At 60.3% G+C, this 20,713-nt stretch overlaps 3 protein-coding genes across 11 annotated transcripts; 2 read left to right on the forward strand and 1 right to left on the reverse strand.

The window, feature by feature from the left end:
• The first annotated feature begins 374 nt into the window (after positions 1–374).
• PUSL1 (pseudouridine synthase like 1) lies at positions 375–3,545 on the forward strand. 7 transcript variants are annotated; one of them, XM_059893351.1, is made up of 8 exons: positions 375–571; positions 854–911; positions 1,022–1,209; positions 1,369–1,518; positions 1,607–1,780; positions 2,559–2,613; positions 2,693–2,855; positions 3,207–3,545. In XM_059893351.1, exons 1-8 carry the CDS (start codon positions 507–509, stop codon positions 3,530–3,532), a joined length of 1,179 nt encoding a protein of 392 aa, XP_059749334.1. In that variant the 5' UTR covers positions 375–506; the 3' UTR covers positions 3,533–3,545. The 7 variants fall into 7 exon arrangements, with proteins under 7 accessions (XP_059749334.1, XP_059749602.1, XP_059799512.1 ...); XM_059893619.1 differs by having other exon boundaries at positions 3,184–3,321; XM_059943529.1 differs by having other exon boundaries at positions 2,693–3,545.
• INTS11 (integrator complex subunit 11) lies at positions 3,302–16,618 on the reverse strand. Of its 2 annotated transcripts, XM_059943375.1 has the most exons (17): positions 16,477–16,618; positions 13,487–13,584; positions 13,065–13,138; positions 12,521–12,749; positions 7,076–7,174; positions 6,954–6,988; positions 6,541–6,679; positions 6,020–6,084; positions 5,663–5,852; positions 5,416–5,499; positions 4,906–4,995; positions 4,632–4,794; positions 4,413–4,520; positions 4,266–4,327; positions 4,053–4,195; positions 3,847–3,976; positions 3,307–3,763 (listed from the first exon to the last, which is right to left on the reverse strand). In XM_059943375.1, the coding sequence occupies exons 1-17, from the start codon at positions 16,502–16,504 to the stop codon at positions 3,701–3,703; spliced, it is 1,800 nt and encodes a 599-aa protein (XP_059799358.1). In that variant the 5' UTR covers positions 16,505–16,618; the 3' UTR covers positions 3,307–3,700. The 2 variants fall into 2 exon arrangements, with proteins under 2 accessions (XP_059799439.1, XP_059799358.1); XM_059943456.1 differs by lacking the exon at positions 4,413–4,520 and having other exon boundaries at positions 3,302–3,763.
• A 104-nt stretch (positions 16,619–16,722) lies between these two features.
• CPTP (ceramide-1-phosphate transfer protein) lies at positions 16,723–20,698 on the forward strand. Of its 2 annotated transcripts, none has more exons than XM_059895135.1 (3): positions 16,723–16,807; positions 18,851–18,983; positions 19,147–20,698. In XM_059895135.1, exons 2-3 carry the CDS (start codon positions 18,862–18,864, stop codon positions 19,667–19,669), a joined length of 645 nt encoding a protein of 214 aa, XP_059751118.1. In that variant the 5' UTR covers positions 16,723–16,807; positions 18,851–18,861; the 3' UTR covers positions 19,670–20,698. The 2 variants fall into 2 exon arrangements, with proteins under 2 accessions (XP_059751118.1, XP_059751040.1); XM_059895057.1 differs by having other exon boundaries at positions 16,750–16,827.
• Positions 20,699–20,713: the final 15 nt, after the last annotated feature.

Raw genomic sequence — 20,713 nt, forward strand, 5'->3', positions numbered from 1 at the left:
CTGTCACCGCCGGGGAGCGTCGCCAAACGCCCCGACGTCCCGCCCCCTTCGGGCAGGCTGTCGGAAGTGTGGGTGGGCCCAGCAACAGCCGCGGGGGCCGTCGGGCCCCGCGCGTTCCAGCGATCCGGCCGTTAGGCAACCCGGGGGATTGGCAACAAGCGCTCGGCCGGACTGCGGCGGGAGGATGGGGGGGGCGAGTGGCCGCGGGAACGTGCGAGTCTGCGTGGGGCTGTCTCCCCTGGGTCGGCACTTTGCACCCGCTCCCTAAGTCTGGCCCCGCCTCCGCCCCCCGCCCTGGGCGGCCAAGCGAGGCTGCCTGGGCGGGGCGAAAGCCCAGGCGCAGGCGCGGGAGCGGCTGGGGCGGGGGGTGGGGGGCGGCGTGACCAGGCTGGGTTCGCGGGCGCGCGCGGGCTCAGCCCCACGTGCCGTCCCAGTCCGCCTGGCGCTCCGCGGCGTCCGGTTCCGCCTGGCCCTCCGCCTGCCCCGATGCCGGGTCCGGCCTGGCCATGGGCGCGGGCTCAGTGCGGGCGCGCTACCTCGTGTACTTCCAGTATTTGGGCACGGGCTTTAAGTACGTTCTCTGGGCCTCCCACCCGTGCCCGCAATCCCCTCGTGTAGCCCGGCGCCGCGGGGAGCACGCGAGCTCGAGCCGGAGAGCAGCCGACGGCCGGCGCCCGAGGGGTTGGAGGGAGCTAAGTTTAGGGCCCGCACCTCCGGCCTCGGGCCCCGGCCTTCCGGGGATGGAACGGCCGCCTTTGGCCGCAGAAGACGGGACGGGCGGGGTCCGGGGCGGGGCGGGGCGGGGCGGGGCGGGGCGGCCTCGCGCGCTAATCTCCGCCCGCCCTGCCCACAGCGGGGTCGCGGCAGTCAGGGGCGCCCAGCACGCCATCGGAGTCCAGAACTACCTGGAGGTGAGCTCCGCCGGCCCGCGCCACGGAGGGGGGAGGGAGGAGGGCGACCCGGGGGAGGGGCAGATGGGAGCCCCGCCCGCGGCCTCTGTGCGCTCCCCCACCCCCCTCAGGAGGCCGCAGAGCGGCTGAACTCGGTGGTGCCGGTAAAGTTCACTATCTCCAGCCGCACGGATGCTGGGGTCCATGCCCTGAGTAACGCGGCGCACCTGGACGTCCAGCGCCGCTCAGGCCTGCCCCCCTTCTCCCCTGAAGTCCTGCTGGAAGCCCTCAACACCCACCTGAGGCACCCGGCCATCCGGTAAGCACCTCTCTGCTCTCCCGGAACTCGTCCACTATGGTGGAGGCGGGAGGTGAAGAAGGGCTCTGTATCTGGACGGAACTCCTTGGGGGTGACGGCAGCGATGCCAGGGAGTCACAGGGACGGGGCGGGGCGTTATTCCTGGCCTTGTTCCCGCAGGGTACTGCAGGCCTTCCGTGTGCCCAGCCACTTCCATGCCCGCCACGCAGCCGCGTCCAGGACCTACCTGTACCGCCTGGTTACCGGCTGCCGCAGGCCTGACCAGCTGCCCGTGTTTGAACGAAACCGGTGCTGGGCGCTTCGGGCTGAGTGAGTGGGTGTGAAAGTGAGCCTGAGGGGCTTGCCAGGCTCGCCTGGCCGGCCATTCGCTCCTGACCACTCACCTGGCTCCCTGCAGCTGCTTAGACGTGGCTGCCATGCGGGAGGCCGCCCAGCACCTCCTGGGGACACATGATTTCAGGGCCTTCCAGTCGGCGGGCAGCCCGGCCACCAGCCCGGTGCGCACCCTGCGCCGAGCCTCCGTGTCCCCCGACCCTGCCGGCAGCCCCTTTGTCCTCCCCGAGGAGAGCAGGTGAGAAGGGCAGCCTACACTCTGGCCTGGAGGCTGCAAAGGCTGGATTTAGTTCCAGCACCTTCCCTGGTGGTGCACTGGGGGCTCCCTGGGCACCCGTCCAGCCTTGGGGGAGAAGGAGGTGCCGGTCAGCCGAGTGGTGTGGCCCCAACACCCGTGAGCCTGCAGCTGTGCCCTCCCCTGGGCTAGGGTCCTGCCAGGCCGGGGGGGGGCAGAGGGCAGAGAAGGCTGCCTGCCCGGCCGAGCTCACTGCCTCGTGGATGGATCCAGGCGGTCGGTGGAAAGACTCCACTGGGGGAGAAGCACCAGGCCAGTGGTTCGGGCCCAGGCTGGCAGGGGGTTGGTTCCACTGCCCCCAGCACTGTCCCAGGGGCCTCCGGCCAGACCGCAGCTACTGACTTCCAGAGCCTTCCCACTTAGGCCCAGCACTGAAGGGAGGAGGAACTTTGCACAGCCAGCTTCCAAGCCCCCGACTCCTGCTAAGGAGCCCAAGCCTCAGGGCCTGAGTCCCTGGGAGAGGAGCTGGCCACACCACCTCCCTCGCCGCCCCCGAGCCCACGCCAGGACCTCGGCCTCCTCCTGCAGCCAAGACCCCGGAGGCGCTGCTGTCCCCGCTCCCAAGCAGCAGTCCTCTGGCTTTAGTCTCCCTTCCACCGGTTTCATCTACAAGGGGTTGGGGGGGAGTAGGTGGGGGCCCCTGGGGTGGGACGCGGGGAGACCACACTGGAGGGTTGAGGCTGCCCTGAGGCCCAGACCTCATGGGCGCCTGTGTCCCCAGGCGGTTGCGGTTCTGGAGCCTGGAGTTTGAGAGCCAGTCCTTCCTATACAGACAGGTGGGCTGTGTCCTGGGGCCCTGCCGGGGGTGGGGCCTGGGGCTCAGGTGGCTGCAGCAGTCTTCACCTTGGGTCACAGGTGCGGAGAATGACATCTGTGCTGGTGGCCGTGGGGCTGGGGGCTTTGATGCCTGCTCAGGTGAAGGTGATTCTGGAGAGCCAGGACCCCCTGGGCAGGTACCAGAGCCGTGTGGCTCCCGCCCACGGCTTGTTCCTGAAGGCGGTGCTCTACGAGGGCTTCGGTAAGAGGTGGTGGCGTGGAGAGGTCCCTGCTTGTACCCTGTTGACTGATGGCCCCCTCCCAAGGCTGAGTCCTTGCCGCGGGAGGGGCTCTCAGTGGCAGTGCTGTCCCAGCCTGTGGCCAAGAGGAAAGCCAGAGCCCAGCAGCCCAAGCCCCACCCTGGCCCTGTGGGGAGGGAGGCTGAGAGGGCGTTCCAGAAGGCAGCAGAGGGTAGAGAGGGGCTTGAACTCTGGGGCGAAGGCAGGGGGCTCTGCAGTCCTGCTGAAGGCTCTGGCCTGGCCCCTGCAGAGACTGTCACGCCCCCAGGATGACCTGGGGTCTGTTCACAGGTCCTGCCTCTATGTGCCCTCAGAGTCCACAGCACGGAGGTCACAGGTGACCCCTGATACGCAGCAAGGTCAGGGCAGCCGTGGCACGCTAGGCCCAGCTGCTGGACGCTCCCAGCTCTGTACACCACCGTGCATCACACACGGACCACGGCAGGCCCCACGCCTCCTGTCAGCCTGGACCTGCCACAAGTCCCCGCCTGCCCGGGTGGGCTGCCAGAGGTGGGGTGCAGGAGACAAGCGCAAGCACCGGAAAGCGAGACACCCAAACAGCCTGTGGTGGTTTTTTACTGGAAATCAACACCCCGGGAGCCCCCCCCCCCATCTCCTGGGAGCCCAGGAGCAGAAATAAAAAGTGAAAAGCCCCCCAGGTCCGTTTCTTTCTTCGGCCAAAAGCAGCCACTCGGGCAGGTGTGTGGCACCGTGGTCTCTGCACAGATGAGGGTCGTAGCCAGCTGTGGGCTCCACACCCGAGGACACAGGGAAGACCCAGGGTGCACACGGTCCTGGCAGCGGGGCCTCAGCTGGCCTGGGGCAGGCCCTTCTTGAGCAGAGACGTGAGGTAGCTTCCCAGCTCCTCGTCCTACAGCCACAGGCAAGAGGGGCCGTTGGTCCAGGTGAGGCAGCCCAGGGTAACGGGGTGACCCCACCAGTCCCTCACCTTACCTGGTAGGTCCAGGAGACCAGCAGCACCTTGGTGCCTGGGTCCTCCGAGTGGGCAGCGGCCTGAATGAGGATGGACTCCACGGTCACGGAGCCGTCAGGAAGGTGCTGCACGCAGTGGTCCTTGAGGACGCTGCGGGGAGGCACGGTGAGCCCCTGCCCGGCGCCCCCCCGGCGCCCCGCCCCCCGGGTCCGGAAGGCGCGTCTACCTCTTCAGGTGGCTGTACACGCGCACGGCTGTCTCCTGCTCTTTGCGCGTGTCGTGCAGGTGCACACGGCAGGTGAAGCGCAGCTGGTGCTCGGCCAGGCCCAGCTCCTTGAGGGCCTGCTCTGAGGACACAAGCCGGAAGTTCTGTGGGGCAAGGGCAGGTCAGGGACGGCGGGGGCGGCCCCCACCGCCCCCAGTGATGGTGGGCACTCACACTGTCCTTCATGATCAGGGTGCCATGCAGGAGCCGGGGCTTCTTGGCGTCAGGGAGCAGCCCTGTGGGCAAGGGGCAGCGGTCGGAGCTGTCGGGGGGCCACCTGCCCAGCAGCCGCCCGCCCCGCCAGCGGGCCCTGCCGCTCACCGTGCGCCGCCTCCCGCTTCAGCAGCCCCAGCGAGACGCCCCCGGGGACGCTGGGGCTCGTGGGCAGCGCCACCGTCTCGCCGTTGGCCGGCATGTAGCAGCTGACCCCTGGGCCGGGGTGTGGAGAGAGCCTCAGTCCAGGCTGGCGGGCCCCGCCTGCGCCAACCCTGCCCGCATACCCTCCGTATCACCCAGCCCGCCCTGGCCTGGGCTGCCTACGGAATTCCTGCTCGATCTTCTGCTTCAGAAACTCCATCTTCTTGGCCTCGCCGTGCACCAACAGCACGTTCTCCGGCTCCGCCTGACCCACCAGCTGCATGATGCCCTTGGCGTCCGCGTGGGCGCTGAAGGACATGTACTCCACCTGCATCTTGACCTCCAGCTGCGGCATCACGGCAGGCAAGCCATCAGCACAGGCGGTGGCTCCGAGGGCCGCCCCCCCCCCCCGCCCAAAGAGGGTCCACAGAGCTGGTGAGGGAGGGTGAGGACTCACCACCTGCCGCCCCTCCATCTCCAGCTTGCGCTGCCCGCTGAGGATCTTGTGGCCCACGGTGCCCTGCACGCAGTAGCCGGGCATGATGACCTGCAGGAGGGATGGACGGACGAGCAGCTCCCCTAGCACCCCCTGCCTACCACCCCGGGGCTTCCTCCCGGCACGCTCCCCCCACCCGGCCCTCTGCCCACCTGAACCCAAACCCTTGGGGGAGGCCCCTCCCCCTTCCAGGCCCCACTGCAGACCAAGGCAGGCTCAGGGGTCTCAGCACAAGCCCGCCCAGGCCTGACCCCCATGACGGCTACTCAGGAAGCCGGGGGCTTTCTTGCCTGGTGCAGACGGGCCAAGACACAGCAAGAGTCTGAGCCTGGGTCCGACACCAGTCCCCACGGTACCAAGCCTCCTCCTCCTCCTCCTGACAGCAGCAACGTCCCCCCAGCCAGGGGGAGCCCCTGCCCCTCAACCTCACCAGCCCTCCAGGGAACCGGCCCTGGAGCCCAGACCCCTCACCATGTTCTTCTCGTTCCCTGCCCACTTCCTGAAGATCTGTAGGGACTGGCCGGCGTGCAGCATCCCCGGGGTGGCAAACACGACCTTCGGGGCAGGTGTGGGGACAGTCAGGGCATCAGATGCCCCCCTGCCCTCAGCCTTCTGACCGCTGCTCTTCCCGGCACAGAGGCACCCCGCTCCCCTGCGCGACTTGCTGGCAGGGCCCCGGCCCAGCAGAACCCCACCCCCAGCCGGCACTGGGCCGCACCATGGGGCCCGGGCTGTCGGCAAACGCCCGATCGAAGGCCTTGATGTGCTTGAACTCAAACATGTTCCTCTGCACAAAGGTCTTCCGGATCTTCTGGTTGGTCCAGGGGATGAAGAGCTTGTAGTAGTGGTTGGCCTTCTCCGTCAGGCCCGTGGAGAAGTAGATGGGGGCCTTCAGGTCCATGCGCTCCCTGTGGAGGACGGGGCTGGTGGGGAGGCTGCCGGGGCAGGGCTGGCCTGCAGCCCCCATGTGCCCTCAGCCTGGGCTGGGTCCAGTGCCAGGAAGGGCGCTCCCCACCCTCTCTCACCCCACAGCCAGCAGGGCAGGGCCTCCAGAAACCGTCCCGGCCACACCTACCAGAAGGTCTCCAGCAGGATGCAGAGCTCCTGAGCGCGGCCCAGCGCAAACACGGGGATCAGCACCTGCAGGGGGTGGGGGTGGGAGGCCAGCTCGGGAGAAACCCCTGGCCACGCCGCCCAGCCATCGAGTCCACAGCTGTGCACAGTGGCGGACAGTTGCTCCCTGTGGCCACCTTCTGAGAAGACCACCCCTGCCAGCAGCTCTGATGGCCGGAGGCCCCATGCAGACTGCGGGCAGCCCCCCACATTCTGTCCCAGCACAGCCTGCCCAAAAGTGACGGTGGTGGACGCTCTGGCCAGCCCTTCATTGGGACCTGAGACACGAGCGGTAGATGAGCCCCCGCTAAAGGGTCTTCAGGGGAATTTGTCTTCCCAGTGCTGAGCAAACCTTCCTCTCTCTGTGCCCAGAACACAGCACCCCTGCCCCTGACCACATGCCAGGGCAGCCGAAAGACCCGTGCAGCGTGGCCAGAGGCACACAGCCAGCCCCGCCTGGGGCACCCGCCGCCCACCAGCTACCTTCCCGCCACGCTCCACGGTCTCATGGACCTTCTTTAGGAAGTCTCGCTCCCGGCAGCGCTTAGAGTCTCGGATGGTGGTGGCGTATGTGGATTCTGTGATGAGCAGGTTGGGGCGGCACTTGTCAATCCAGGCGGCTCTAGAACACAGGGGTGTGTGGCCAGAGTGGACAGTCCACACGGTGGCGAGGCTGTACACAGCCATGGCCCTCCTGGACCCTCCAGCAGGCAGCCTGCCTCCTCTGCACAGGCCCAGGCCGCCGTCGAATGACACAGGCAGCACTTGAGGGGACAGGAGAACACCCGGGGACAATGACCCGCAGACGGCTCCGGAAGCCGGCACACCCCTCAGGGTCCCTGTACCCCTGGGGGGACCCGCCCAATAGGATGAAACAAATGTACTGGCCTACTTACCCCAAATGCCGGTCTGGGGTCATGTTATAATCCCCCTGGCAAAGAATGTGGCAATGAGGAGGGTGCCTCCTTCCTCTGCCCGGCCAGCCAGCCCTTCCTGTGCCCCGAGTGCTTCCACTGACCGTGTACACCACAGACTCTGAGCCCACTTTAATCTGGAACATGGCCGCCCCCAGCACGTGGCCCGCATAGTAAGCCTTGATTTCCAGCTCATCGTCCACCTACAGAGAAGAGGGCTGACCTCAGGTCTGAAGGCTGTGCCGAGCAGAGGGCAGAGGGGCAGGGAGGTGGAGCCTGGGGCAGTGGTGGGCGCAAGTTGATGGCATCATTCTAGCCTTTCATCATCCCTGTTTTTTCATACACGACATCCAGTTCTCAATCAAAAGCAGACACAAGAGATGAGACAATAGGGATGGAAAGAAGAGGAACAACAGTCCAGAGAAGCAGATTCAGGGCTCCTGGAGTTTTCAGACACAGGCTTTAAAAGGATTGTGATTAAAATATTCAGAGAGAGAAAGAATTAAGAATGTTGGCAAAAAACTAGAAACTATTAAAAACAGTGGAAACTGTAAAACCAGAGACTATAATAACCCAAGTTAAGGATTCAAAAGAGCCATACTATCCCAGGCAACCTATATATTCAATGTAATCCTTATCAAAATACCAGTGGCATTTTTCACAGAACTGAAACAAATAATTTTAAAATTTGTGTGGAAACACAAAAGATGCCAAATAGCCACAAGAATCCTAACAAAAAACGGAGCTGAAGGAATCACGCTCCCTGACTTTATACTACAAAGCTACAGTCATCAAAACTGCATGGTAAAGGAAATCGGAGCTGGAACAATCAGGCTCCCTGACTTCAGAGTATACTACAAAGCTACAGTAATCAAAATAGTATGGTACTGGCACAAAAACAGAAATATAGATCAATGGAACAGGACAGAAAGCCCAGGAATAAACCCACGAACCTATGGTCAATTAATCTATGACAAAAGAGGCAAGAATATACAATGGAGAAAAGACAGTTTCTTCAATAAATAGTGCTAGGAAAACTGGACAGCTACATATAAAAGAATGAAATTAGAACATTCTCTAACACCATACACGAAAATAAACTCAAAATGGATTAAAGACCTAAATGTAAGACCAAATACTATAAAACTCCTAGAAGAAAACATAGGCAGAACACTCTGACATAAATAGCAACGGTATTTTTTTTGGATCCACCTCCTACAGTAATGGAAATAAAAACAAACAAATGGAACCTAATTAAATTAAAAGCTTTTGCACAGGGACTTCCCTGGTGGCACAGTGGTTAAGACTCCGCGCTCCCAATGCAGGGGAACCGGGTTCGATCCCTGGTCGGGGAACTAGATCCCCCATGCATGCCGCAACTAAGAGTTCACACGCCACAACTAAGGAGCTGGCGAGCTGCAACTAAGGAGCCCACCTGCCACAAGTTAAGACCCGGCATAACCAAGTAAATAATTAATTAATTTTTTTAAAAAAGGATTCTTTGTTATTAAAAAAAAACAAAACAAACAAACTTTTACACAGCAAAGGAAACCATAAACAAAACAAAGACAACCTACAGAATAGGAGAAAACATCTGCGTATGATGTAACCAAAAGCGTATTAATCTCCAAAATATACAAACAGCTCATGCAGCGCCATATCAAAAAAACAAACAACCCAATCAAAAAATGGAAGGAAGATCTAAACAGACATACAGATGACCAAGAGGCACATGAAAAGATGCTCAACACCACTAATTAATACAGAAATGCAGGGACTTCCCTGATGGCACAGTGGTTTAGAATCCGAGCTCCCAATGCAGGGGGCCTGGGTTCGATCCCTGATCAGGGAACTAGACCCCACACGCATGCCGCAACTAAGAGTTTGCATGCCACAACTAAGGAGCCCGCTGGCCACAACTAAGGAGCACATGTGCTGCAACTAAGGAGCAGGCGAGCCACATCTAAGGAGCCCACCAGCCGCGACTAAGACCAGGTGCAACCAAATAAATAAATAAATAAAATATATTTTTTTAAAAACACAGAAATGCAAATCAAAACTACAATGAGGGGGGCTTCCCTGGTGGCTCAGTGGTTAAGAATCCACCTGCCAATGCAGGGGACACGGGTTCGAGCCCTGGTCTGGGAAGATCCCACATGCCGTGGAGCAACTAAGCCCATGTGCCACAACTACTGAGCCTGCGCTCTAGAGCCCGCGAGCCACAAATACTGAGCCCACGTGCCACTACTACTGAAGCCCGTGCGCCTACAGCCCGTGCTCCAGAACAAGAGAAGCCATGGTAATGAAAGGCCTGCGCACCTCAACGAAAAGTAGCCCCCGCTCGCCGCAACTAGAGAAAACCCGCACGCAGCAACGAAAACCCAAAGCAGCCAAAAATAAAATAAATAAATTCTAAAAAATTAAAAATAAAAACAATGAGGTACCACCTCACACTGGTCAAAATGGTCATCATCAAAAAGTCTACAAATAATAAACGCTGGAGAGGGTGTGGAGAAAAGGGAACTGTCCTACACTGTTGGTGGGAATGTAAAATGGTGCAGCCACTACAGAGAACAGTATGGAGATTCCTCAAAAAACTAAAAATAGAGTTGCCATATGATCCTGCAACCCTACTCCTGGGCATATATCCAGAGAAAACCATTATTCGAAAAGATAAATGGACCCCAACGTTCACTGCAGTGCTATTTACGATAGCCAAGATATGGAAGCAACCTAAATGACCATCGACAAATGAATGGACAAAGAAGATGTGGTACAAGGACTTCCCTGGTGGTCCAGTGGTTAAGGATCCACCTGCCAATGCAGGGGACACGGGTTCGATCCCTGGTCCAGGAAGATCCCACATGCCGCGGAGCAACTTAAGCCCATGCGCCACAACTACTGAGCCTGCAAGCCACAGCTACTGAGCCCACGTGCCTAGAGCCTGTGCTCCGTAACAAGAGAAGCCCCCGCAATGAGAAGCTGACGCACCGCAGTGAAGAGTAGCCCCACTCACCACAACTAGAAAAAACCCGCATGGAGCAACAAAGACCCAGCGCAGCCGGGGCGGGGGAGGGAGAAAAAGGGACCTCCCTGGCGGTCCAGTGGTTAAGACTTCACCTTCCAGTGCAGGGGGTGTAGGTTCGATCCCTGGTCGGGGAGCTAAGATCCCACATGCCTCGTGGCTAAAGAACCAAAAACCATAAAAAACAGAAGCAATATTGTAACAAATTCAATAAAGACTTTAAAGATGTTCCACGTCGAAAAAAAAACAATCTTTAAAAAAAAAAAAAAAGAAGCTGTGGTACATATATACAGTGGAATACTACTCAGCCATTAAAAAAAAAAATGAAATCTTGGGCTTCCCTGGTGGCGCAGTGGTTGAGAATCTGCCTGCCAATGCAGGGGACACGGGTTCGAGCCCTGGTCTGGGAAGATCCCACATGCCACGGAGCAACTGGGCCCGTGAGCCACAACTACTGAGCCTGCGCATCTGGAGCCTGTGCTCCGCAACAAGAGAGGCTGCGATAGTGAGAGGCCCGCGCACCGCGATGAAGAGTGGCCCCCGCTCACCGCAACTAGAGAAAGCCCTCGCACAGCAACGAAGACCCAACACAGCCAAAAATAAATAAATAAATAAATAAATTTATTTAAAAAAAAAAAAAAAAATGAAATCTTGCCATTTACAGCAACATGGATGGACTTGGAAGGTATTATGCTAAGTGAAATAAGTCAGACAGAAAGACAAATACTGTATGATATCACTTATGTGTGAAATCTAAAAAATACAACAAACTAGTGAATGTAACAAAAAGGAAACAGAGTCACAGACGTAGAGAACAAACTACAAGTGGGGAGAAGGAGGAGAGGAAAGGCAAGACAGAGGTGGGGGATTAAGAGGTACAAGCTATTACACACAAAATAAGCTACGAGGATATACTGTACTACAGGGAATATAGCCAATATTTTATAGTAACTATAAATGGAGCATAACCTTTGAAACCTGTGAATCACTATGTTGTCCACCTATAACATATAATATTGTAAATCAATTATATATCAATTAAAAAAAAGAATTCAACAGACAAATTTAACAACCACTTACATATAACCAAAAAGAGAATTGACGAACTAAAATATCTAGTAGAGGCTATCCAGCATGAAGCACAGAAAGACAAAAGGACGATGAAGGCTCTGGAGAAGCAAGACCTACATTCGGCCTGGAGAGAGCAATGGGCAGACCCGGAGGCCTCAAACCTGAGCAGGCGCAACAGGACGAGAACAGGTGGGGCCAGCATAGCACCCCGCCGAAGTCCACAGGAAAGGACATAATCCCACAAGCAGCCAGAGAAAAGATTCTCTTCCAAACAGCAGATGGGAAGACACATTCAAAATACTGATAGTAAACGCTGCCCTAGAATTCTGAACCTAAGGGGAAAAGTCTTCAACACTTGCAGACAAATAAAATTTGAGAGCATTCATCACCAGCAGATCCACAATGGTGTCCTTCATCCCAAATACAAAGTGAAGAACACAGGCAGTAGAGGGGAACAGCGGGAAAAGCAAACAGAGACGGCGCCTGGCAAATCTGACTTTACCAGCATCAGCGGTGAGGTCCCAGGGGTCTCGCACGCTGAGGGAATTAAAATACATGGAAACAAGAGCCAGAGAGTCAGGGGAGGAGTAAATGCATTTGAGGTGCTCTGAGGCTCTTGCATTGTCCAGGAAAGAGGCAAAAGCTCCAAGTACCTTAGAGCTGTGTTGTCATGGATGTGTTTTGTAATCTCTACCACTACAAAAATTATAAAACAATATTTAATTACTTACCAAATAAAAGGAGAAATCGAGTTTTTAAAAGTCAATCCAGAAAAAGGCAATAAAGGAAATAAAGCATAGAACAGACAGCACAAATAAGAAGCAAATGGTAGGAGGATACAGCTAAATCCCAAATATTACCCACACGGTCCAAACCCTCCACCTACAGGACCGGTTATCAGGCTGGATTAAACCCAAACTACTTAAAACGTGACGCAGAAAGAGAGAAAGTACAAAGATGGGCAAGGATGCCCCGTGCAAACGCTAACTAAAGGCGGGGGAGGGGGAACGGTGACCCGTTCACCAGAAAGGTGGGCTCAAAGGTAAGAGTGTCCTTGAGGAGAAATGCACTACTTCATCTCGACAAAAGGTTCAACCAGGATAAGACGACCCCAAATGTTAGACACGTGGTAACAAGCAAAACCCAGACTCTGAGGAGAAGCAGACAACTCCGCGAGCCTTGTGATAAATTTCTCCACATCTGATGTCACTTTCCTGCCTCCTCGCTGGCCCGCGGACAACTGTCACCGAGCCACAGCCCACACTCCGGTCTGCGTCCCGCCCAGCCTGCCCCCCCGCCCCGGCCCCGTCGTGCTCACGTGGCACAGGTGCCCTCTCCCGCCTCTTCAGTGCGCTCAAGCAGAGCCGGGGAGCAGCAGAGGCCCTGCCGAGTGCTGCATCCGCCTCCGGGCAGCTCCCCGCTGGCAACAAAGCGGGGTGGGGTGGGGCCTGACCTGCACCGTCTGGTGGAGGTGGACGGCCACCACCTTCTTCATACAGTCCTTGATCATCTGGGACGTGAAGAAGTTGGCCTCGCCCTTCTTGTCAACGGCAATCTTGCGGTAGTCCTCCAGCAGGATGGGGCAGATCGCCTGGGTGGGCTGGGTCATGTAGATGGGCCCGTCGTAGCCCACCATCTCGCTGAAGTAGGGCAGCGCCCCGCAGTGGTCCAGGTGGAAGTGGCTAGGGAAGCAACACGGGTCAGCCCGGCACGCCCTCCGCACCTCCCCCCGGGGGGCACCCGTCCCCTCGCTCCTCGCTGGCTGAGGGCCTGCTGTGCATCAGACGCCGCCCCGAGAGCCGCGGAGCAAGAGGGAGCAAAGGGGACAGAGTGCTGTCGTCCTGGGACTCAGCGCCTGAGCGTCTAGTGATGCCACCAACAAGCCGTTGCTCTGGGGTCAGCCTCACGCTCCGGGGAGGAACAAGGAGGGGCTCAGGGGGACACATATCAGGCGTCGCCATTTGGGTGGGTGGGCGGGTCCTGGGGAAGGCGCCCACCTGATGATCACGCAGTCCAGGAAGTCAGTCAGCCGGCCGCTGCGGGTGATGTAAGAAAAGTCGGGGAAGCGCCTCTGTGGGGGGAGGGGAAGCGTCAGGATGCCACCGGGGCTCAGGAGACACTGGGACAGCTGGGGCTGTGGGCACGGCCCCCGGGGGTCAGGCTGAACCTGACCCCCACATCCCCACCCTGCAGGCCCACCAAGACCGCCAACGGCTCAGAGCCTCGGAGCGTGCAGGGAGGGGGTCAGCTGCCCAGCTGGTACCTGAGCCGGCAGCCCCGATCTGGTACAGACCGGCCCCACGCCGGTGCCCCACCTTGCCCCCCTCTGTGGGTCAGAGCCTGAGACTCCGAGGCCCGGGTCCACGTTGGTCATGCCAGGGAGCAGGCTGGGTGGCAGCCGCCCGCCCGAGGGACTCACGTCGTCGCTGAAGCCCATGTGCATCCCGCAATCCAGCATGACGTTCTTGCCCGCAATGGAGACCAGGATGCAGCTTCGGCCCACGTCCTGGCCAGCCCCTGAATGGGAGGACAGGTGAGAGGGGCCGCCACGCTCCTCTCCCCACAACTGCCCCTGCGAGGATGGCCCCAGCCCCAAGGCCAAGGCCCAGCCGCCTGCTCCAGACCCCGAAAGGACCCTCTGGGCCCCGGCCCTGCAGAACCCTCTGCGGCTGCTGTGTGGACGACGTGTGAGGTGAGAAGCATTGCCACCTCTGCACACGGGCAAGGGAAACGCACAGGGAGGGGACAAGGCACCAAGGCCACCTTGGACCCTTCCCCATGGCGCCTCCAGCCCTCCAGCCGCGGGCCCTGCCACTCACCTCTCGCAGCAGGGGCCCACAGGCTAGAGGCCGGGAGCTGAGTAAGGGGTGCTGGACTGTGGTCCCAGCGCTCAAGAGAGGCAAGCCAGGGCTCCCTGGGGCCTCACCACCCCTCCCAAAACCTTAGCTGGGGCCACATCTGAGCTGTGACCATCAGCCACCTCCTGGTGGTGCCACTGCAGAGGGACACCATGTGGCTTTAGCCCAGCCACGGGGAAACATGGCCCTAGCTGTTCAGCAATGACCAACTAGAGTGGCCGCAGTACAGACGCCCCACCACTGGGCCCCCTCAGGTACCCCCAGCCCAGACCTTAACCCGAATCCCATCCACAGTCCTGACCTCCAAGCCCTGCCCAGATGCTCCAGGCCCAGCGGGGCATATCCCGGCCACCTCATACGGCCATCTGTCACCTCCTCTAGGGTCTGGGGGCCCAGAAGGAAAGGGACACAGCCTCACAAGGCCCGATGACAGCAAATGACCTATTTTTCATCTTGGATCCTACAAGCCTCCCTCTGCAAGGAACCTTCTGAACCTTCTGTTAGCACCACATACACCAGGGTGACCAGGCCACCGCCCAAAGCGGGCTGCAGCTGGTCCTCAAGAAGCTTCAGTCACCTGTGACAACGGCAGGTGAGAGCAGCCACGAGCTTCACCTGTGTGCCTCAGGCAGCCCAGCCACAGACAGTGGCCTCGAGGTCTCTCACAGGCCTGCTGCCCCCACCAGGATGTGAGCTCCCTGAGGGCAGGGTCTCAGCCTGCTTCCTATTGCACCTCCAGCACCAAGCCATGCCCCACTCAGAGGCACTGCAGATATGTGTGGGAGGGAGAAGGGCCGCCCCTCTTCACAGACAAGGATGTGAAGTCCCAGAAGTCACGGGATCCGCCCACGGCACATGACTCCTAAGCGTGGGGCCAGGGACAGTTTTCCGGACTCCGGAGCTCAGCTCTGAGGCACTGGCCGCCTGCTCCCAATAGGAACACCCACAACAATCCCAGGGAGTAAAGACAGTGGCCCGAACTGGGCAGGAGAGGTGGGGACAGAGCCTGGGACACACAGGAGGGTGGGAAGAAAACCAGGAGACACGTGGCCGCAGGGAGTTTAGGTTCCAGGTGTGGTGTGTGTGTGTGTGTGTGTGTGTGTGTGTCCAAGAACATGGACAATTACCACCTAGATAAACTTGCATTCGGGGAGATCAGCGCCTCGGGGAAAAGTAAGGCAGGGAAGGGCACACAAACTTCCAGTCCTCCCAGAGAAGACGAATTCCGAGCAGGGTGGAGAGGGAGAACTGGGATGAGAGGGGCAGCTGTGCAAAGGCCCTGTGGTGGGAGAGACCAAGGGGGTCGAGAGGCAGAAACTGGCAAAGGCAGATGGTGAAGCAGAAGTAGTTCTGCTCTGATGGTGCTGTGGCTGAGTGACCTTGGGGGCACACCCAGGTGCAGATCTGGGGTAGACGAAGCAGTAAAAAGATAGGATCATTCAAGAATGAGCGGTGACGGAGCAACTAAGCCCGTGCGCCACAACTACTGAGCCTGCGCTCTAGAGCCCGTGAGCCACAACTACTGAGTCCGTGTGCCACAACTACGGAAGCCCGCGTGCCTAGAGCCCGTGCTCCACAACAAGAGAAGCCACCACAATGAGAAGCCCACACACTGCAACCAAGAGTAGACCCCGCTCGCCACAACTAGAGAAAGCCCGCGCCCAACAATGAAGACCCAACGCAGTCAAATAAATAAATAATAAATAAATAAATAAATAAATAAATAAACCTTTTAAAAAAAAAAAAAAGAGGATGATTGGTGAGAAAGGGGCCACCTGGGAAAGAGTCAGGCTGGAAGCAGGATCCTGCAGAGGCCCCTGGAGAAGAACCAGGCGCGGGGAGAGCGCGGGGCTGAAGCAGCCAGAGGAGACCCGGAGCCAACAGCTAGGAGAGGCCGTGGGGGTGACGACACCTTTAGTGGGGTAGGATGTGCGCTGTGACCCAGCAGGCCAGGGGCAGGGGTGTTCACTGCAGCTGTCAACAGCTCAGTGTCCACGCTGGGGGCTGGGTGGGCTACTTTGAGGAGAGCTCACCACAAAAGAAAGGATGTGGAGCTGCGGGGGACATCCCTAGGAGAAGATGCTTCCAACACACGGCCAGGGCAGGGGGCAGGTTCCCGAAAAGCCCCTGGCACGTGTGCACGGAGACCCCCAGCTGTTTCTGATTCTGAGCGATCTTTCCTCCTTCGCACTGTTCTGTACTGTTTGAGCCTTTAAACTGTGCACTTACATCTTTTGCAAAAAGCAAAGTTTTGGGATGCTGTTGTTTTTTTTTTAACGCTGCGGCAGTCAAGTAAAACAAGGGCTGACTTGGGGTGGACCGCAAACGGGTAAACGGGTAAACGGAGGCTGCAAGGAAGTGGGACGCGAGACAGATGGAGGAGGTGGAAGGGCAGGAAGTGGCGAGGATGCAGAAGCAGAAGAAAGGCGCCCTAAGCACCGGCTCCGGGCAGGGGGCCGCGCGCCGAGGACGACACGTCCCGGGGTCCCCGGCCCTCCGAGCCTCCCACCGGCCTTCTTCGGGCGCTCCTCCCCCGCCGCGCCGCACTCACCCAGGGGCGTGACCCTGATCTCGGGCATCCTGTCGGGCGCGCTCAGCGAGCCGGCGGGACCACCACTGCCTCACGAAACCCGGGCGCCTGCACCCCGGGCGCCGCCATGCGCCTCCGACTCGCGGCGACGCACTGCGCAAGCGCAACCCCAAAGGCGCGAGCTTCCGGCGCGCCCGACGGAAACGCGGGCCCGCGCATCGGACCTTCTGATTGGGCGGCCGACAGCCAATCCCGGGCGGTGGGACGGTGGCCGGGGGCGGGGCCGCGGCCTCCACGGCGGCTGCGCGGCGCAGGTGAGAGGCGGCGGCGCAGGTGAGAGGCGGCGGCGCAGGTGAGCCGGACGCGATGGGGGTGAGCCGGCCACGGTGGGGTCGAGCTGGCGCCGGGGAAACCCAGCCCAACCGAACCGGGCGTGGGAGGGGGCGGCCGAGGACCCGGCCCCTGCGCTGGCCCGGACTCCGGGCCCCTGACCCATCCCTGGGCCTCAGCTGGAGCAGGACCCACCCGAGCCCCGGGTCCCAGCTCGGCGCCACCCGGAGCCCCCTTAGTAGGCAAGACTTGCAGAACTTCCCGGACAGGGCCCCGCTCCCACCCGCTGGGGCTGGGGTGCCGGAGGGTTGCCCCCTTTTTCCTGGGGTCCCTCAGCTTGGTGCCAGCCACAGGGCTCCGGTGCTCAGGCCGGCCTCAGGACGAGCCCTGACCTTGGGACCGTGGACTGCCCCTGGGGGAGCCTTGGCGGTGCCCTGCATCACCTTCCCAGAGCTGGCAGGCTGCCCACCCCCGGCCGCGCCGCCCCTGCCCTTCCTGTTGTTTCCAAGCTCTGAAAGGCTGCTGGCACCTCCTGTTGGCTGCTCGCTCAGGTTCTGGGCAGGAAGTCCAGGCCCACAGGATGTCTGGTGACCAGGAAGGTAGCCCTGAGGGCCTCAGAGGCCATCTGCTTGGTGGACAGAAGACTGAGGGCCTGAGAAAGGGTAGGGGTGTTCTGGAAACCTCTGGAGTGTTACCTCCCTGAGGCCAGGCCCGGCTGTCCCCCACACCTGAGGACAGGGTGAGCTCACCTCTGGGCACTCCACCCAGTGCCAGGCATGCGGCCGAGCCGTGGGGCCTGCAGGGCCTCAGCAGCACCTACTGGGCCCCATCAGATGCTCCCAGCAGCCTGGGTAGTGGGCAGGGAAGGGTGTGCGGGCCCATTTTCCCCAAAGATGTAGGACAGGGTCTTAGAACAGTGCATGAATTGCTCGCAGAGTGGAAGGCAGACCTGCCCAGGCACACAAGTGTGCTCTCCTGGCTGAGCTTTCACCACACCTCGGGCGACCGGGCTCCCACAGTGCTCCCAGCACCAAGAGCACAGGGACCCTCATGCCGCCCAAAGGGGTGAGAGCTTGTCCTGGACATGAGGTGAGACACAGCTGAGTCCCCAGGGCCTGTCAGAGCCACACCGCAGTGCAGGCCCCAGGCACCCAGGGAGGCAGGGGCTGAGGTGCCCAGCGGCACCCACTAACACTTGGGCACTTGGGTGTTTGTGGAGTGACTATATGAATGTCAGCAGAATCCAGAGCAGGCGTCTGGCCTGGGGCACTTCTGGACTCCCTGGGGCTGGGGGAGGGCCTGTGGTCCAGCTGCCCTTCTGTGTGGGATGGGCACAGTTACAGTAGGAGTGAGAAGACTCGTGTCTGTCCATCTGTCGGCAAATGCTGACCCCGCAGCCTCTGCTCTGGTTGTTGCGATGCAGCTTCAAGCAAGGAAGGGCGTGGCCCTCCGGCTTCAGCCCACAGTCTGTCTCTCCATGGTGCTTATCCTTTTACCTACTGTGTTGGACTTCCTGTCTTTGTTATTATCACACATACACACGCACACACACACACACACACACACCTGCCACTAGGATGTCGCCTCAGCGGGGCCGGGCTGTCGGTCTCACTCACAGTGCACTGGAGTGGGCGCCTGGCTCTGGGTGGGGACTCAGCACATACTTCTCCAGTTACTAGGAACAGACATACACTCAAGAGAGACAGACTATAAACAAGCAAGAAAACCTGAGCAGAGATACGTCCCGCAAGTGAGACGTGGTAGTGGTTTGACAAGTCTGAGTGTCAGGGGGGCCGTGCTGAGAGCTGTGGGTCGTGTGCCTGGCAAAGGGCCCGGCTGGGCCAGGCCCATGTGTCTGCGAGTGTGTGACCCGAGCAGAGCAAGGTGGGCTCCTGGGGAGGAGGGGCTGGCCTGGGGATGGGGGTTACTGTGGGCTTTCACTGGGGAGCAGCGGGGCCCCAGCTGTTTCTTTCCAGCTGCCCCTCCCTCCCTCCCCGAAGTAGCGGCCCAGGGAGGGAGCCTCCTCGCCGGGAGACGACCCACAGCCTGACTCCCTGTGTTTCAGCTCCTGCGGAAATGGATGACTTGGAGTCAGAGTTTAATCTGAAAGTCGTCCTGGTCAGTTTCAAGCAGTGTCTCAATGAGAAGGAAGAGGTGCTGCTGGACCACTACCTCGCCAGCTGGAGGGGGCTGGTCAGGTGCGTGCGAGGGCCTTTCCTGGCCACGCGTCCCACTTGCATCCCGCCGGCACTTGTAGGCACCTGCCGGCCCGGTGCTGGTCGGCTGTCCTCCCTCGCGGCCCAGAAGGTGGGGGGCGCTCTCCCCCGCACCCGCAGCTGAGCGCCTGCCTCCCTCGCGCAGGTTCCTGAACAGCCTGGGCACCATCTTCTCGTTCATCTCCAAGGACGTGGTGGCGAAGCTGCAGATCATGGAGCAGCTGTGCGGTGGCCCCCAGCGGGAGCACTACGGCACCCTGCAGGCCATGGTGGCCTACGAGGTGGGCAGCCAGCTGGTGGACCTGGAGCGGCGCTCCCGCCACCCCGACTCGGGCTGCCGGACGGTGCTGCGGCTGCACCGCGCCCTGCACTGGCTGCAGCTCTTCCTGGAGGGCGTCCGCACCAGCCCTGAGGACGCGCGCACCGCCGCGCTCTGCACTGACTCTTACAACGCCTCGCTGGCCGCCTACCACCCCTGGATCATCCGCCGGGCCGTCACCGTGGCCTTCTGTGCACTGCCCACACGCAAGGTCTTCCTGGAGACCATGAATGTGGGGTCCCCCGAGCAGGCCGTGGAGATGCTGGGCGAGGCCCTGCCCTTCATTGAACGCGTCTACGACATCTCCCAGAGGCTCTACGCCGAGCACGCCCTGCTGGACCTACCCTAGGGGCTGGCGGGCCCAGGTGGGGTGGGCTTCCCCTAATCCAGAGCTGGGTGGGGGCAGCCGGGACCCATCAGTCCCACTGTGGAACTTTCTGGGTCCCCCTGTGAGCTGAGCTTGTCGGGAGCCACTCAGAGCCTCCAGCCACTGTAGACAGGCTTCACGGAGAAGGCAGACGCTGGCCGTCTGCTCCATGCCCGGCCTCTCCTTTGCCCGGGCACCTCATCTTTACCCTCAGCTAAGTTGCACCCGTGTCCAGTCAGGTCTCTCCCGGGTGGATGAAGTGCAGGAAGCAGGCAGTGGGGGGCAGGATCAGGGTTCATGGAAAAGCTGCCCCTGCCTGGGGGTCAAGTCTGTGAGCTACGGGGAGTCATGGGGCCCAGGACGCAGTGTCTGCCCAGCTGGGCTGCCTTGGGCCCCTCTGTAACGGCTGGCTGTCCCCAGGACAGGGAGAGAGTCCTGGGCAGGGGTCAGCACTGCAGGCTTTCTCCCCGCCCCTCGCCGCCGCCTCAGTCAGGGGCCCACGTGTCCTCGGCAGTGACAGCAGGACCTGAAGCCCCGGGGGAAGGCCTGCCCTGCTGCCACCGCCCTGCACACATGCCAGCGGCCGCCTGCAGCCTAGAGTCTGCACAGCACAGCCCGAGAGCCCCCAGGGTGCCAGGACTCCCCTGGGCCAGTGCTGGCCTCTCCCTCCCCAGCACCCAGCGAGATGCCGTGTTCCCTCTTCCCTGCCCCTTACTGCTCCATCCCTGTGGAGCTCAGGAGACCCAGGATGACATAGCACAAGGGAGGGGGCCTCGACCGCTTTGCCTCAGTGACAGGCTGGCAGGTGGCCACACCCAGCCCGGCCATCACCCAGTGCTTGGGGGCCTGGCCCCACCCGCTGCCTCTTCGCCGTGAGGCCAGGGCCTCAGGTGCCAAGGGGACATTATTCACCGTGAAGCAAATGTACATAAGTGCAAGCTTTCAGGCGCCCTTAGAAGCTGTAATACGGGTGATGGGTTTTCCAAAATAAATAAACTGCACTTAGCAGAACTGCTGCTCTCCAGG

This window comes from Balaenoptera ricei, chromosome 1 (assembly GCF_028023285.1).
Source record: "Balaenoptera ricei isolate mBalRic1 chromosome 1, mBalRic1.hap2, whole genome shotgun sequence".
Lineage (NCBI taxonomy): Eukaryota > Metazoa > Chordata > Mammalia > Artiodactyla > Balaenopteridae > Balaenoptera > Balaenoptera ricei.